The sequence below is a fragment of the Phoxinus phoxinus genome (assembly GCF_949152265.1).
Source record: "Phoxinus phoxinus genome assembly, chromosome: 15".
In the NCBI taxonomy this organism is placed as follows: domain Eukaryota; kingdom Metazoa; phylum Chordata; class Actinopteri; order Cypriniformes; family Leuciscidae; genus Phoxinus; species Phoxinus phoxinus.
In genome coordinates this window covers 24,715,665-24,732,565 of record NC_136890.1, presented here as the reverse complement: position 1 = coordinate 24,732,565, position 16,901 = coordinate 24,715,665, and the positions used below count along the sequence as shown (strand labels likewise).

The 16,901-nt window shown below is 38.8% G+C and overlaps 1 protein-coding gene across 1 annotated transcript in view; it reads left to right on the top strand.

The window, feature by feature from the left end:
- notch2 (notch receptor 2) overlaps positions 1 to 16,901 on the top strand; it is a 51,190-nt gene that overhangs the window by 26,821 nt on the left and 7,468 nt on the right. Inside the window, exons 3-25 of the mRNA XM_079636950.1 lie at positions 2,122 to 2,387; positions 2,623 to 2,964; positions 4,682 to 4,804; positions 5,073 to 5,306; positions 5,441 to 5,596; positions 5,766 to 5,951; positions 6,060 to 6,173; positions 7,002 to 7,115; positions 7,363 to 7,596; positions 8,077 to 8,187; positions 8,918 to 9,110; positions 9,369 to 9,514; positions 9,606 to 9,719; positions 10,798 to 10,917; positions 11,085 to 11,237; positions 11,466 to 11,694; positions 11,785 to 11,986; positions 13,066 to 13,219; positions 13,328 to 13,512; positions 13,872 to 14,004; positions 14,105 to 14,347; positions 14,461 to 14,573; positions 16,312 to 16,820. Of these exons, the coding sequence (XP_079493076.1) occupies positions 2,122 to 2,387; positions 2,623 to 2,964; positions 4,682 to 4,804; positions 5,073 to 5,306; positions 5,441 to 5,596; positions 5,766 to 5,951; positions 6,060 to 6,173; positions 7,002 to 7,115; positions 7,363 to 7,596; positions 8,077 to 8,187; positions 8,918 to 9,110; positions 9,369 to 9,514; positions 9,606 to 9,719; positions 10,798 to 10,917; positions 11,085 to 11,237; positions 11,466 to 11,694; positions 11,785 to 11,986; positions 13,066 to 13,219; positions 13,328 to 13,512; positions 13,872 to 14,004; positions 14,105 to 14,347; positions 14,461 to 14,573; positions 16,312 to 16,820 (4,374 nt within the window). The remainder of the gene's footprint in view (positions 1 to 2,121; positions 2,388 to 2,622; positions 2,965 to 4,681; positions 4,805 to 5,072; positions 5,307 to 5,440; positions 5,597 to 5,765; positions 5,952 to 6,059; positions 6,174 to 7,001; positions 7,116 to 7,362; positions 7,597 to 8,076; positions 8,188 to 8,917; positions 9,111 to 9,368; positions 9,515 to 9,605; positions 9,720 to 10,797; positions 10,918 to 11,084; positions 11,238 to 11,465; positions 11,695 to 11,784; positions 11,987 to 13,065; positions 13,220 to 13,327; positions 13,513 to 13,871; positions 14,005 to 14,104; positions 14,348 to 14,460; positions 14,574 to 16,311; positions 16,821 to 16,901) is intronic.

Sequence of the window (16,901 nt, the reverse complement as noted above, 5' to 3'; positions counted from 1 at the left end):
AGAATGGAGATGTGCGAGATTCGACTAGTCGATTAAGTGACACTGTTGCTGCTAGTAGACTTAGAAATACTAGTCGGTTACCTTTTTTTTCTTATTTAATGTTTTGCTTTATTTTTTTTACAAAAGCTATGGTTAAATTACTGCCATGTTAATGATACAATTGTATTATTTTTAAAAGTGTAAATCTGGAGCGGAAAACTAAATTATTTTATTTTACCTCAAATTTTGCATGCGTTATGCTACTCGACTAGTCGCTTTAAACATTTCCATTTAAACGCTTGAAATTAGTCGTTGCACACATCCCTAGTCTGAACAAGCTTTTCCCTGGTGAAATTTAAAGTGGAGACAAAGCGAAAATCCCTTCATGTCTTTGAATAGTATAAAGTGACACAACTGTCTGAAAGAGGCCTGTTCCCCTGAGTCCAGGCTGTTTGCTTGCGCCGGGTTTAAGTGTGTTTGTTGTTGTTTGAGTGTCAGCACCGCTGTGATCTTGTGACCAGACACACACACACACACACACACACACACAAGGGGGTTTTGCTATCCTTGTGAGGACATTCCATAGGCGTAATGGTAAAAATGGGAATTTATACTGTACAAACTGTATATTCTATCCCCTTACACTGCCCCTATCCCTAAACCTACCCCTTACAGGAGACATTCTGCATTTTTACATTTTCGAAAAAATATAATTTAGTATGTTTATTAACCCGTTCCCCTCATGGGGACCGCTGGCTGGTCCCCACAATGGAGGTGATTTCAGGTTTTACTATCCTTGTGGGGACATTTGGTTCCCACAATGTAATATAAACAAAAGCACACACACACACACACACACACACACACACACACACACACACACACTTACACACATACATACACACACATACATTGCCAAAGGGGCTTCTTTTATCCCTCATCTGTGTTACCTGACCGTCCTCTGGGAGGCCGGCACCTGCATGGCAGCAGGCTGTAGTGTCAAAAACAGAAACACTTTACACAGCATTGCAACTGAGTTGATTTAAGGTTAATATTAAATTATAATATTTCTCACTTTTCTTTATTTGCCCTATCTCTCTCTCTCTCTCTCTCTCTCTCTCTCTCTCAATCTCTCTCTCTCTCTCTCTCTCAATCTCTTTTTGGGAAGTATATGTATGACTTTGCTGGACCATGACAGTTAAACTTTAGTAAGATTTAAAAGAGAGAGAGAGAGGGATAGAGACAGAATGGATAGAGAGAAAGAGACAGAAGGGCAGTTAAAGTTTTTTTTCCCCTCAATCGTATTTTGCAATCATGTAATTTCCTCTGTGTGAGCACTGGTCATGTGCTGCAATCTCTGGAGAACTGCAGTGAAGAGGCGGAGGAGAAATGTGTCTCACTGTCTCGTGACTAATGATATGAAACTCATTCTGTATGGTTTAACATCTACTATTGCCCTCATTCTGTCCCCGTTGTGGCATCACAGCCCATGTGGCATCTCAAAAACTTTGAAAGGCAACTAGAAACAGCATCTGCATTTGATATCATATTGTCTTTAAACTTTATTGGCTTTATTGTGCTCCTACACTGCTACATTTTTATTTCTAAAAGACTTATGCAGAGATATATAAAAAAATAAAAAAAGATATATATAATATATATATATATATATACACACACACTCACACACACAGTATATTTATATATTGGATCAGGTTTAGGATTACACTCATAGTAAAATTTTAGATACCATGTCTCATTTGCACAAACTCAGGTTGTATAACTGCATCAAAATAAACGGAAAATGCAAACACTGAACTCAATGCAAATCTGCAATAATTGTTTTTCTTGCCACAGGCCTTCAATAGATTATTGGTTTTTTGTTAACATTAATGCAAATGCCAGCATTTTGTTTATTTCTTATGTTTGAAATGCTTCAATTATATATATATATTTTTTTAAAAGTTGCAATTGATGCCGTTTTGATAAGGCATGATTCTTGAGCTAGATTTTTGCACCATGAAGACAACAGTATAAATACTGTGTTATGACTCATCTCAAAACGTTTGAATTATTAGACAATTAATTATTCTCTTACAGACCCTGAATAATATTTGTGCCCTGTTTCTGTGTGTGTTTCAGGTGTGCTCCTGGTTTTTTAGGCGAGTACTGTCAGCACAAGGACCCTTGTTATGTGGGATATTGTATGAATGGAGGAGGGTGCACCGTGAGTGTGGCCGGCGTACCCGGGAGCCCAAGCTGCGATTGTCCTCTGGGCTTCGCGGGCCAGCGCTGCGATATCCAGAAAAACTCCACCTGCTACCCCAACAACCCTTGCACCAATGGGGGGAAGTGCTCGCTTCTCCCTAACGACCAGTACCAATGCGTGTGTGCCCGCGGATGGACAGGTCAGATCTCTTTCTTACCTCCCATCTCTGTTTCTCTCTCTTTATCTCTCTGAGACCCTGGTTGTGTATCTAGACAGCATTTTTGGGCATTGTAGGATTTGAACATTCAGCTCACTAGATCTTTTCTTTTCTTAAAAAAATAATATATATTTTAAGTACAGGATGAAGTGAACACACCCTCACATATTGACGACTTTGTTGCTGTTTTTGTTCTACGGTGACATTATCTCTTTAGGTCAGCATTGTGAGCAAGAGGACACATGTCTGTCTAGCCCATGTGCCAACGGTGGTACCTGCCATGCTCTGCCCAACCGTGAATTCTCTTGTAGCTGTTCTCCTGGTTACCATGGCGCCCGTTGTCTCAATGACACAGATGAGTGTGCCATCTCCCCATCTCTGTGCAAGAACGAAGGCATGTGTCTGAACACCCCAGGCTCATATCGATGTAACTGCCAACCCGGCTTTACCGGCCCCCACTGCGAGACCGTTTACGTGCCTTGCTTTCCACCCCCCTGCCTCAATGGTGGAACCTGTCGACAGATGACGGACACGACTTATGTATGCCACTGTCTGCCAGGTTTGTTCCCTCGAAGAGGAAATATATAGCTATTTTGATCATAGCAAAAAAAAAATTACAGGATTTGAACAGAAGCTAAAATTGTTAAAATGGAACTGAAAACATTGTCCAAGCTTGTCCACTTGGAGCTGAGCTAGCTTTGACCAAGGTCTGATGAGATTTCACCACAGCAGTGGTATAGTAGGCGATAAACTGATTAAAACTACAAACTGATTTTCGAAGCATTCTGTTAGAAAAATGCAAAATGTCATTGCATAGGAAATAGGAGTTCCAATCACTTCACAACTAGACACCTTTAGCTAAGCCCTGCTCCCTAGTTACTGTTAAGTCTATTTACTAGTTACAGTCAAGCTTTCTTACTAATGCTTGTCGAGAAGCAATCAGCTGGATTAAATTACTTCAGGGATTATTAAATCATCTAGAAATATACTATACTATATACATTTCTTTTTTTGCTTAGATAAAAAAAACTTGCTGATCTGAATTTTTTTAAATGATTATTTATTCAATTAATTTTTTATTCTTAACAAATTTCTTAATTGTAGTGCACATATCAACAGCAACAAAAAAATATTAGGGCTGTGAAAGGATTAATCGCGTTTAATCGCATCCAAAATAAAAGTTTGTGTTTATATAATAAATGTGTGTGTACTGTGTATAATTATTTTGTATATATAAATACACACACGTGCATGTATATATTTAAGAAAATGTGTTATTTATATATAAAAAATTCTATTTATACATAATATAAATTATATATAAATATATATACAGTATATACATGCAAATATGTATTAAATATATACAAGCATGTGTGTGTATTTATATATACAAATATACATATTATACATAGTACACACACATTTGTTATGTAAACACAAACTTTTATTTTGGATGCGATTAATCGTTTCACAGCCCTAAAAAATATATATGTATATGTGGGATATACAAGGATTGTATACAAGGATGCATACAATTTATCTGAAGTGACTTTTTTTCAAATAAATGCTTTTTTAAAAACTTTTCATTCATCAAAGAATCCTTACAAAAAGTCCCACAGTTTCTGTGAAAAATTTAAGTAGCACAAAGGTTTCAACATTGATAATAATAAGAAATGTTACTTGAGCACCAAATCAGCGTATTAGAATGATTTATAAAGGATCATGTGACACTGAAGACTGGAGTAATGATGCTGACAATTCAGCTTTGCCATCACAGGAATAAATTATATTTTAAGATGTTTTCAAATATAAAACAGTTATTTTAAATTGTAAAAATATTTTACAATATTGCTGTTTTTATTGTTTTGATCAAATAAATATAATGATATAAATGTTCGCTTATATCACTTACACCAAATACAAAAGAAAGCTTAATTTAATCTCAGTCAAAACAAAGTGACATGTTTCTTTATTGAATCAGATGCTGGTTGCATCTGTATTTGTTTGGGACTACAACACACAGAGATAGGCCTCCTTTAAATTATCGTTTATCAGTTTAGCATTTAAAGAGAGCCATGCTGGCAATAAACAGGCCACAACTCTTCTCTCACCTCAGGCAGAGAACAAGAGCCGTGAGAAATGTCTGTTCGTGCTTTAAAGTTGAGTAATTACATTTAATAATGCCAAAGCGAGACAGAGCACCTTTGTGTTACCGATACCTGGGATTGAGAGTGAGTTGTTGAGGAAATTTTCTCTCTGATTTTCCTGTTCAGGTTTTAACGGAACAAACTGTGAGGTGAACATTGATGATTGTCCAAATCACCGTTGTCAGAATGGAGCTACATGCATGGATGGAGTGAACACCTACAACTGCCAGTGCCCACCTGAATGGACTGGTATAGAAATAGCTTTATATTCTGTTTGTGTGTTTTTATGCATGTTTGTTCCCTCTAGTTCACTTTTCCACTAAACTTTTTTTAATGGTTAAGTCAATCTGATTCATGTTTTTTCACTGATTCACAAAAATGTACAATCTGAAATTGGTGAATTGTTTATTTGAATCAATTTAAGGAAACACAACTCATACTTTTCAATGTTTGCTAGAACCTTTGGTCAAACCTCCTTTAAAGTGGCCTATTGAAATTGTGACCCTCTTGTTTCCAGGTCAATTTTGCACTGATGACGTGGATGAATGCACACTGCAGCCCAACACCTGTCAGAACGGGGGCACGTGCAGTAACACACGCAACGGCTACAACTGTGTATGTGTGAATGGCTGGAGCGGCCCTGACTGCTCCGAAAACATTGATGACTGTGCAGCTGAGCCCTGCACCAGTGGCTCCACTTGCATTGACCGCGTGGCTTCATTCGTTTGCAGCTGCCCTCCCGGCAAGACCGGTCAGTAAAAACAACCACACAGCCTAAAAATTACCTGTGATGTAATGTAATGATGTACTGTAATGTAAAATAGTGTACACTAAAAACATCTCAAATCAGTTGTAGTAACCAAAGCGATTATTTCCATTCTCAAGGTTTGCTTTGTCACATTGATGATGCCTGCACCAGTAACCCTTGTAAGATGGGAGCTCAATGCGACACAAACCCCGTCAATGGCAAGTTCAATTGTAACTGCCCCTCAGGGTACAAGGGCAGCACGTGTGCAGAGGATATCGACGAGTGTTTCATCGGTGAGACAGTCTGCAGGAAGTTCTTACAACTCTCCTTTTCTCTGTCTGTCTGTGTTGCTTTGTATGTCTTTATTTCTCATAATTTTCCCTTCATACACACATCACAGTTTTTTTGGCATTTTTATATCTTGCTTAAAGCTCTCTCTGACTTTATTTTTCGATCCATCAGGGCCAAACCCATGTGAGCATGGTGGCTCATGTAAGAACACAGAGGGCTCGTTCACCTGTAATTGTGCTCCGGGTTACACCGGCCCACGCTGTGAGCAGGACATCAACGAATGTGGCTCCAACCCCTGCCAGAATGATGCCACCTGCTTGGACCAGATAGGAGATTACAACTGCATCTGTATGCCAGGTACTTGCGCACAGACTCACACACTGTAATCAGGTGCATGTTGACACTGTTTTGGCTCCATGTCCTCATATTTATCTGGTGACTGTGTGTGCGTGTTTCCTCCCATAGGCTTTGAGGGATTGCACTGTGAGATTGACATTAATGAGTGTGCCAGCTCGCCTTGTCTCAATAGCGGTAAATGTCTAGACCAGGTCAACTATTTCATCTGCGAGTGTCCTCAAGGTGAGTACAATATGCATTGAACCCTTTGACTCGAATAGCCCACGTTGTCAACCACAATATTTGAAGGCCAACATATATAAGATTTATTAGGTTTTTCTGCTGTAATTATGACAAAGCTGACAACTTTTTTTTATTAACAGAAACTAGGAGTGTCGATATAGTTAAATAAAATAACCATGATTCATTAAAGGCAAATGTCATAGTTAATAGGTAGTTAATATTGAGAATTGGACCCTAAACTAAAGTATGATCGAAGGAACATTGTTACAGAAAAAAAAGAAAAAAAAAATATTACCTACACCAAATGTTTGAATGATAGGGTGTCTTATTTTATATGTTAATAATATTATTTATATTATATGAATAATATAATTTAATTGTGAATAATTTTAGATCATCCTGTGACCCTCTTGGAAGTTTACTGAGGCCCTCTAGTGGCTCTTATTACTAGTATAAACAAGATGTCTAAAGTTTTTTTTTTTATTCTAGAGGGGAAATGTTTGCTTATAAATGGCAGCAGTGCAAAATTATTCATACCATGAACAAAATGAACAACTGAATTCTGCAATAAATAAAATCGGCCACAATAACATGAACTTCTAATAGTATGGTATTATCATTTGCATAAACTTTGTTGCAACTCAGATATGTTTCATGGCCAACAGTCGCTCATGTCGTTTAATATCACCAAATCTCAGTAAAAATGATGTACTTCCTGTCGCTTTGTTGCTGCACAGAGTTGTATGCGTGGAAACCTCTTAATACATGCTGGGCTAGGTACTGTTCTTTAACAAGATATTGAATGTGAGAATTTGAATTTGACCACAGGTTTCACTGGGGAAATGTGTCAAGTGGACATTGATGAGTGTGCCAGCACGCCGTGCCATAATGGGGCCAAGTGTCTCGACCGTCCTAACGGCTATGAGTGTGAATGTGCTGAAGGTAACGATATTAACTCTTTTGAAAAAATCTCCATCCTACACTGTGACCAAAAAGGGGAAGGATAGACAAAAGCATTAACAACACAATTTTCCAATGAACGTTATTATATACTATATAAATTAATAGCTAAACTGCATAGTTAAAATATATTAGTGTTATTCATTGTAAGTTATTAGTAAATGTTCTAAGTTCTCACAGATCTGAGCTTATTGTACTAATACCTTGTCTTGTATGCTGTTCTCTTTAGGTTTCACAGGGACATTGTGTATGGAAAACATTAACGACTGTGAACCTAAACCCTGTCACCATGGCGATTGCGAAGACGGAATTGCTACCTTCATCTGCAAGTGCCACCCAGGTTACATGGGCCTCATCTGCAGTTTGCAGATACGTGAGTGCCAGAGTGACCCCTGCCAAAACAGAGGACACTGTGTTGACCTGGTCAACATGTACCAATGCAACTGCCAGCCAGGCACCTCAGGTTGGTCTCGCACATCTTTACATTTTACACTTTTTAAAGGGCCATGAACACATTTGGAGCAATTTCAATTTTTATTCATGTCTAATTATGATAACAGCAAATTTTATTTTACCAAAATCTAGTCTTAATTTAGATTATCTTGACCATTCAAGTAAAGTATGTGATATGTGAATTTAAGTGTTCATATTTTAATTTGCTCAAGCCTCTGGCATCAATTATAAATTATTGAACCATTTTTGTTTAATTTCCGTAAGTGGTCTGGGTGTCTGCGTTGTTAAAGTATGTCTACATAATGCATCAGAGTCTTTTATTTAAATAGAGTAAGACAAATCCTGTTTTCCTCACACTCTGAAAAAAACCCATCATTACATACAGCAGCCTTTAAAACTTTTCAGAAACTTTTCAAAGGCTGCTGTATAAACTGGTTCCGTTTTATTTACCTGCCTACATTTCCTTTGATTATTTTAACATTTGTCATAGGCGTGAACTGTGAGATTAACCAAGATGACTGTGCCAGTAATCCCTGCCAGCACGGGACCTGTGAGGATGGAATCAACGAGTACAAATGTGTCTGCGAACCTGGATACACAGGTTTGTTCACGCACATACATAAATACACACATGCAAATGGCCTTCATTTATTAATCATGAACAGAAAGTTCTGTGTAAATAGAACATGTACTATATATTGCTGGATCTTTAATGTTGTGGGTCTATTTTCTGCTGGACATCTTGAACATCTTGTTTAAATACGTGGCATCATGGATTCTATCAAGTATCAACCGAAAAAAAAAATCTAATCTTGAGAGCCTCTGCTAGAAATCTTATTATGGGTCGTGGTTGGATCTTCCATTAGGACAATAATCTAAAACAAACATCAAAATCAACAAATCACAAAAATGTGTCAGTGAGCACAGAATTACGGTTCTGCCATGGCCATTGCTGTCCCCTGATATGAGTCCTATAGATAACTGAAGAAGAGAGTGTATTAACATGGGAATTTGAAGGATCTGTATAGAGGAGTGGTGTCTGATCTCTTGTCAGTTGTTCTTCAACCTCATCAGGCATTATAGGAGAATATTCAGAGCTGTTCTCTTGGCAAAAGGAGGTTGCATAAAAGTTTTGAATAAAAGGGTGCCATTAATTTTGGCCAATGTGTATTAAAGAAAATATTTTATTTCATGAGATTTAACTCCATTTATAATTGGTTTACTTCAATGAAAGATTTGATTTTTGTGAATTTTTTGAATAAAAGGTCAAAAGAATGAATGTATTCGAACAGTAATTATTCATTAACGACTCTTTCTCCTCTCTGGCTTAGGAGAACGATGCACTGAGGAGATCAACGAGTGCAGTTCGAGCCCGTGTCTGAGTGGAGGGACGTGTGTGGACAAGGTGAACGGGTTTCAGTGTTTGTGTCCACTTGGGACTCATGGTCCTCTGTGTCACTCAGGTGCAGACCACTGCAGCCCCATGCCCTGCCTGCACGGAGACTGTATTGAGCAGCAGGACGGGTAGGAAGAGCCTTACCTTACAATCCATTTTGTCAATGTGACTGACAATGATTGTTTGTAGCACAACCTACTTAATACATTATATTCAAACGTTATATTCTGTAAAGAGATGCACTTTTTTGAACTCTAAGCACTAAATTCATGACAAATACACTGCTTTCTTTGCATTGCCGTGAGATGTACTATAATGTGCATTAGGATAAACTATAAGCTTCTATGGCCAGTTGTCTTTTTCATCTCTAACTTATCTATTTTTAGGTACCTTTGTGCATGTAAGCGTGGTTGGGAAGGTAAGAATTGTGAGCGAGAGAAAAACGAGTGTCAGTCCAACCCGTGCCAGAATGGTGGAAGCTGTAATGACCATCTCAATGGCTACACCTGCGTTTGTTCCCGTGGATTTGCAGGTAAAGGCGTGTGGTCCATTACCTTTCTAAACAGGCTAACAATGACGTTTATTTCTGTCTCCAACTCCCTGGTTTGTCCTGTCTCTTTCAGGTTTTAACTGCGAAATAAACATTAATGAGTGTGAGTCAAACCCCTGTATGAATCAGGGAACTTGTGTGGATGGAGTCAACAGCTATATTTGTTACTGCTCTCTGCCTTACACAGGTAACACACACATTTACAGTTACAGTGTACAGTTTTTATTAACATGTTTTTTGTGTACATGATTTTTTTGAATTATAGAAGCAACATTTTTGACACTTTGTTGTTTGATTATATAAGCTTGATAAAAAGATTTCCACCCAAAATATATTTAATATTATAAAAAATGTGGCTTGTTTTTTGGCAATGGCTTGTGGTCGGTAAGATTGGTAACACTTTAGTTTAGGGTCCAATTCTCACTATTAATTAGTTGCTTATTAGCATGAATACTACTAGGGTATTGGCTGTTTATTAGTACTTGTAAAGCACATTTTAATGCCTTATTCTGCATGACCATATTCTACATCCCTTAATCCTACCCACTACGTAAACTTAACTACCTTACTCACTATTAATAAGCAGTAATTAGGAGTTTGAGGCAAAACTTATACTTAAAAGCTAGTTAATAGTGAGAATTGGACCCTAAACTAAAGTATGACCGTAACATTTAAAAAAAACTTTTTTTCAAAGACAGTTAAAACAATAATATTGTGAAATATTATTACAGTTAAAAATAACTGTTTTCTATTTTAATATATTTTAAAATGATTACTAATTATTGATGCACACGATGCGGATATCAGACACACATCCGATATGCTCACAACTCTTACGAGGATACTCGACAAAGTGGGCATTTTGGCATACTTTTGTGTTTTTTGTCCGTTCAAGCGTGAAAGAGAACTCAATGCAGCCGCTGCGCTGTCTGAAGCAGCTTTCTGTGCGCATGAGTGTGAGTCTGTCACACAGACAGCGCACCTGTACAGATTTAAGTTCTGTTTTTGTATCTTTTCACGCCTGAATGGTTTAAAAGCACTTGAGTGAATGATAGCGTGATCCTAATGCAACGCTTGCTGAAGGATGAAGGGTAAAAACGAATGCGTGGTTAATTGCGTTTAAATTGTAAAAATATAAAAAATTCATTGTATGTGCATGTTAATTTTTACAGCCCTAATTATATTATATAAATGTTTGATTCCAAGGACATTTTTGATTACTTTTGTACTTGTGTCCACAACTGACTGTACTGCTCGATTCTCAGGGAGACACTGTGTGGAGAAATTGGTCCCCTGTGCATCTCAGCCCTGTCAGGGACGAGGGGTGTGTCAGGCATCCCTGGATTACACCAGCTACACCTGCATTTGCCACAGCGGCTGGGAAGGTAAGTGCCTTAAGTCTGTGTGTGCTTTTATTCCTAAAGAGAATAGAGAGAGACTTTGATGTTGTGACAACCACGTGTAACACCTTTTCCATGATCAAATGACATACCCATTAGTAGATGAAAATCTATCCAAAATGTCTGAGTGTCTGTCTGGTATATGTGTGTAGGAGCCCAGTGCACAGAAGATGTAGATGAGTGCAAGAAGAGCCCATGTCAGAATGGAGCTCACTGTGTGAACACAGTTGGCAGCTACCGTTGTGAGTGTCAGCCTGGATACAGTGGGGTCAACTGCCAGACCAACATCGATGACTGCAGCTCCAGTATGTATCATTCCCAAACAGATTGATGGGTGTCAATGAAATAATTGAATTGTGATTCATCTAATGGCCAGTTTCAAGCAGAATAAATCAGAGATAATGTCAGATTCAATACATACGAATATTATCTGAATTTGATCAAAATAAATCTTCTAAAATCTTTTTCATATTTTCAGTTGGACACCAATTTGAATTTAATTTAATCTCTTTGATTTTCACTCTCTTCTCCAGATCCATGCCGTAACGGTGGTACGTGTGTTGATAAAGTAGGGCGGTTCTTGTGCGAGTGCAGAGCTGGTTTCTATGGTGAACGCTGTGAGGAGGAGGTGGACGAGTGTGCCAGCAATCCCTGCTGGAATGGAGGCCACTGCAGCGACTATGTGAACAGCTACACATGCCAATGCCTGCCTGGATATGACGGCATCAACTGTGAACGTGATATCCCAGATTGCACTGAGACGTAAGTTTTCTATAGAAATTATATGGATAGTGTTTTATTGCATTTTATCATATCAATGCTTATTCATTCTATCTCTCTTTTACGCCATAGCTCTTGTCTAAACAATGGAACGTGTGTGGATGGAATTAACCGCTTCTCTTGCCGCTGTCGACATGGTTTTTCGGGTCAGTTCTGCCAGTTCGAACTGAACGAGTGTGACTCTCATCCATGTAAAAATGGCGGCACCTGCATAGATGGCCTGGGGACCTTCCACTGCACCTGCCCACTGATGTACAAAGGAAAAACCTGCGAGGTACAAACTGTCCATTCAGTCTTAGGGCCCTATTTTAACGATCTAAGCGCATGCTCTAAAGGGCAGGGCGCAAGTTCACTTTGGGCGTGTCCGAATCCACTTTTGCTAGTTTAACGATGGGAAATATGGTCATGGTCTTAAAGGGTTGTCCCCATTCTCTTAATGAGCAATGGGTGTGTTTTGGGATTTACGTGCGTTAAACCAATCAGAGCCCATTCCCTTTAAATGCCAGTTGCGTTAGCGCCATGGCGGATTCGCTATTTACATGACGGAATTTGATAGTGGAAAGGCCGAACGCTTCTCCAGAGCGCAAACGGAACTGCTTGTGCGCGAGGTAAAAGTGCGCAAGCAGACCATCTACGGGACAAGCCGGATTCCACCATATGTACACAATAATAATCTTTTACATTGTAATCCTTTTATTTAAAATATTTGGCATATTTGTGTGCTGCTGTGTGCCCTGTGTGTTTAATAAAAAAGAGTGTATTTTTTTTTTGCGCAAAATTGCAGTTTTTTAAATTTTTTATTTAAAGAGCGTGTTAGTAATGTGCGCCTATATAGGGTCCACAACGCGCGTACACTCTTCTTATTAAACACACAGGGCACACAGCAGCACACAAATATGCCAAATATTTAAAATTAACGCAGTCTATTTCTGTTGCCTCAAAATAGCAACGTGCCAACTATGTGGCTGAACACACCTCGTTTTCAGACCAGCGCTCAAATGGGCGCAAATGCATTTGCTATTTAAACAACATGGCGCAGGACGTGAAAATGATATCTGCGTCAGACTGAAACTAGCAAAAAACACGCGCTTGGCACTGCATTGCGCCGGGTGTAAGATAGGGTGTAAACACACACGGTTGATGTTGCACAATGACTATATTGATTTAAGCCTGCAATCTGGAAGATCTGCTATTTATTTGCCATTAAATGATCTTTCAACTCAGCAAATACATAAAAGACACTCAAATGTAATTATACAATTATTTTTTACTGTGTTGAAATTTGGTTGCCAGTAAGTGATTGTTCTACAATTATGTTATCAGACTAATTTCTCTGCCTGTTTCATTCTGCAGTCAATGGTGAACGTGTGCAGTCAGATTAAGTGTCTGAATGGGGGTACGTGCATCCAGAAGGAGATGAATTGGAGATGCAGCTGTCAGCACGGCTGGACAGGCCTGTATTGTGACATCCCAAACATGTCCTGCCAGGCTGTTGCCATTAGCAAGGGTGAGACATTGAACAATAGTCTAATGTTAGTCAAGCTCACAAATTTCACTGTTACTGTAATTGGGATATGTATTTTGAATCCTTAATGTAAGTTTTGATGTGCTTCAGGTGTGGCGGTGGACATGGTCTGTAAGCATGCAGGAAGGTGTATGGACAAAGACAACACACACCAGTGTATGTGTCAGAGAGGTTATAGGGGCAGTTACTGTGAGGAGGAGGAGGACGAATGCCTCTCCAGCCCCTGCAGAAACGGAGGGACCTGTCTGGACTACCAGGGTGGATATGACTGCCAGGTACAACTGATCTCTCTTACTAACATTGATATATGCCATATCAGTATATTAGAAGCATTTCGGAAGAATCATGTGACACTGAAGACAGGAGTAATGATGCTGAAAATTCAGCTTTACCACCATAGGAATAAATTACATTTTAAAATATAATTTTAAATTAAAAACATTAATATTGTGAAACATTCTACATTGTATTATATCAAATAAATACAGCCTTGGTGAGCATGAGAGACTTCTTTGAAAAACATTAAAATGTCTTACTGACCCCAAACATTAAAACGGTGTATATAGAAATAGTATAGAATAAATAGAGAAAACTATAACATCTTCTACTTTATAAACCTCTCTTTCTCTATCAGTGCAAAGCAGGTTATCAGGGTGTGAACTGTGAATATGATGTTGACGAGTGCCAGTCGAATCCCTGTCGGAATGGAGGCACCTGCATTGATTTGATCAACCGCTTCTCCTGCGCGTGCCCTCCTGGCACCAAAGGTAAAGCCTGAAAAGACTGATTTCTAATGCTGTACGTTTAGTGCACAGATGTAACGCTGGTATGCAAATTTCCACTGACCACCTCCTCTCTTTTTTGCAGGTTTGCAGTGTGAGGTGGACGTGGATGAATGCGCCCCAGAGTTTGGCCCACGCTGTAAGAACGGCGGCCAGTGTGTGGACGGTGTGGGACGGTACACTTGCTCCTGCCCTCCTGGTTTCACTGGAGTGCATTGTGAGGGAGATGTGAATGAGTGTCGTTCTGGACCTTGCAACCCATCTGGCACCATCGACTGTGTGCCACTGACCAATAACTATCAGTGTCGCTGTCGCCTCGGTTATACTGGTGAGGTTTTATTAGAGACATATATTAAATGTTTCATTCTTGCTATTTTAAAGTGGTTCGAATGAACAGTTTTCTTATTTTTACAATTTCTTGTGCTCTCCATCTCCCTATAGGGCAACGCTGTGAGTTAATGGTGGATCTGTGCCAGTCCAAGCCATGCCATAACAATGGCAGATGTGCCATGAACATGAGTTCAGTACATGGATACAGCTGTACCTGCCAACCCGTAAGTGCAGTGTTAGTATTTCATTAGTATATGCATGTACACTACCATTCAAAAGTTTGGGGTCTGTAATGTTTTTTGTCTCTTATGCTATATATTTTAAAATGACATTTTTTCCTGTGATGGCAAAGCAGAATTTTCAGCAGCCGTTACTTTTTTGTCATATGATCCTTTAGAAAACAGTATAATATGCTTGCTGATTTGGTGCAGTGTTGAAAACAGTTGTCCTGCTTATTAATTTTCAGAATTCTTTGATGAGTAGAAAGCTCCATTTTTACATGGATGAGAGTCACACTCGTTCAGTTCGAAAAATCATGCCGACAGTGGCAAGAGAAGCGGTTAATTCCATCCACACACGTTCTATTGTTTAGACACGAGCTATGGTGTAAAGGAGAGAGAGAATGAATATGCATATTGCAATGATATGATAAAATGCAATAAAACACTATCCATATCATTTATATAGAAACTTACATCTCAGTGCAATCTGGGATATTGATTATTTGAAACTGAAATCTTACTGACCCTAAACCTTTGAACGATACTGTATAGCTATGTGTGCATGTGCAATTAAACCGTTTTTTCTTTTCTACATTTAAAGGAATAGTTGACTTAAAAATTAACATTCTGTCATCATTTACTTACCCTCAAGTTGTTTCAAACCTGTATGAATTTCTTTCTTCTGCTGAACACAAAAAAAAGATATTTTGAAGAATGTCGGTAACCAAACAGTTGATGGACCCCATTGACTTCCATAGTATTTTTTTTTCCCTACTATGGAAGTCAATGGGGTCCATCAACTGTTTGGTTACCGACATTCTTTAAAATATCTTCCTTTGTGTTCAGCAGAAGAAAGAAATTCATAGCATTAAGTTTTCAATGGTTTAATGTTTGTAAGCAAAGAAATTAAGGCAACTATGAAGCATTGTAATTTTACTTTTGTTCTGTAAAATAAAACAATATAATAATGATAGTAATATCTATTGTTGTTATTAATAAAAAGGTTTTCCTTCTTTCTTGTCTTCAACTGATCACATGCCTGATTATAAAATACTAAAACCATTGTTTTAAATGTTATGACAACATTATAATGTACACTATGAAAATGTACATTCATTTTTGAGATTGGCTTAAAAAGTACAGTTAACATTGTTATTAATTTATTAGTGTTTTTAAAAATTTATTTAAAGTAAGTGTTGGATGATGACAAATGCAATCTAAATGTAAAAATAGAGAAAATGAGCATGCACCATTAAATGTCCAATATTGGCCAATATGACTACATTTAAAAAAAACTGTAATATCTGACAATAACCTCTATCGTACTGAAGCATTCCCTAACTTCTGTAAATACATAAAACCTCTATCTAATTTCCACAAACTGATTCCTGAGAGGTGGAAGAGGGTATTTTAACAACTGTGTCTCTTACTGTGCTTTCTGACATGTCTCTTACAACCTTTGACGGCTGCATTTGCCTTGCACGACTCTGCTTTGCTTTGAGTGAAAATGTTTCCTTTTCTCATGGCTGCTTGTTCCCTCCTTACTCTCATGCTTGCACTAAAGACTGAGGCTGCATAAATCAGGTATGAAGTGAAACTCTGATTCCCTCTTTTAACTGATCTTTTTTCTCTCCTTTCACTCACTGTTGCTGTCTTACTAGCCTCCAGTCATTTAGTTGTTAAGTAGCGCCATGATTTGGTTTATTTTTGACATCTGATGCCCTCTGTGTGGCTCTTTCAGGGTTACACGGGCTTCAACTGTGGCAATTATGAGATGTTCCCCTGTGCCAGTCTGCGCTGTCAGAATGGCGGACAGTGTGTGGAGATAAAGGGTCGCCCGCAGTGCCGCTGTCTAACAGGTTTTGCTGGACCGCACTGTGAGAGCATCACAAAAAAACATTGCATGTGTCACAACGGTGGCACCTGTATGCCAGATGATCCCAACAGCTGCCGGTGTCCACCTGGCTTCAGTGGGCCGACCTGTCAAACGATTGAACCTTCCTGCCCTTATTTGGAGTGTGCACAGCGGGCGGGAGACAAAGTATGTGACCCGCAATGTAAGAACCCAGAGTGCGAGTGGGATGGAGGCGACTGTACGCTCCATTGGGACAAGCCCTGGAAGAACTGCCTAGCACAAGTGCCCTGCTGGAACTTATTCCATAACGGCCGCTGTGACCCACAGTGCAACAATGCAGGCTGCTTCTTCGACAGATTTGAATGCCAGAATCGTACATCGGTCGGCCCTTGCAAGTATGTGTCCCAGTGTAAATTTCATACTCCAGAGAATCACTGTTCTTCTTTGGGGAAATAGCTAAGATAATGCTTGAATAA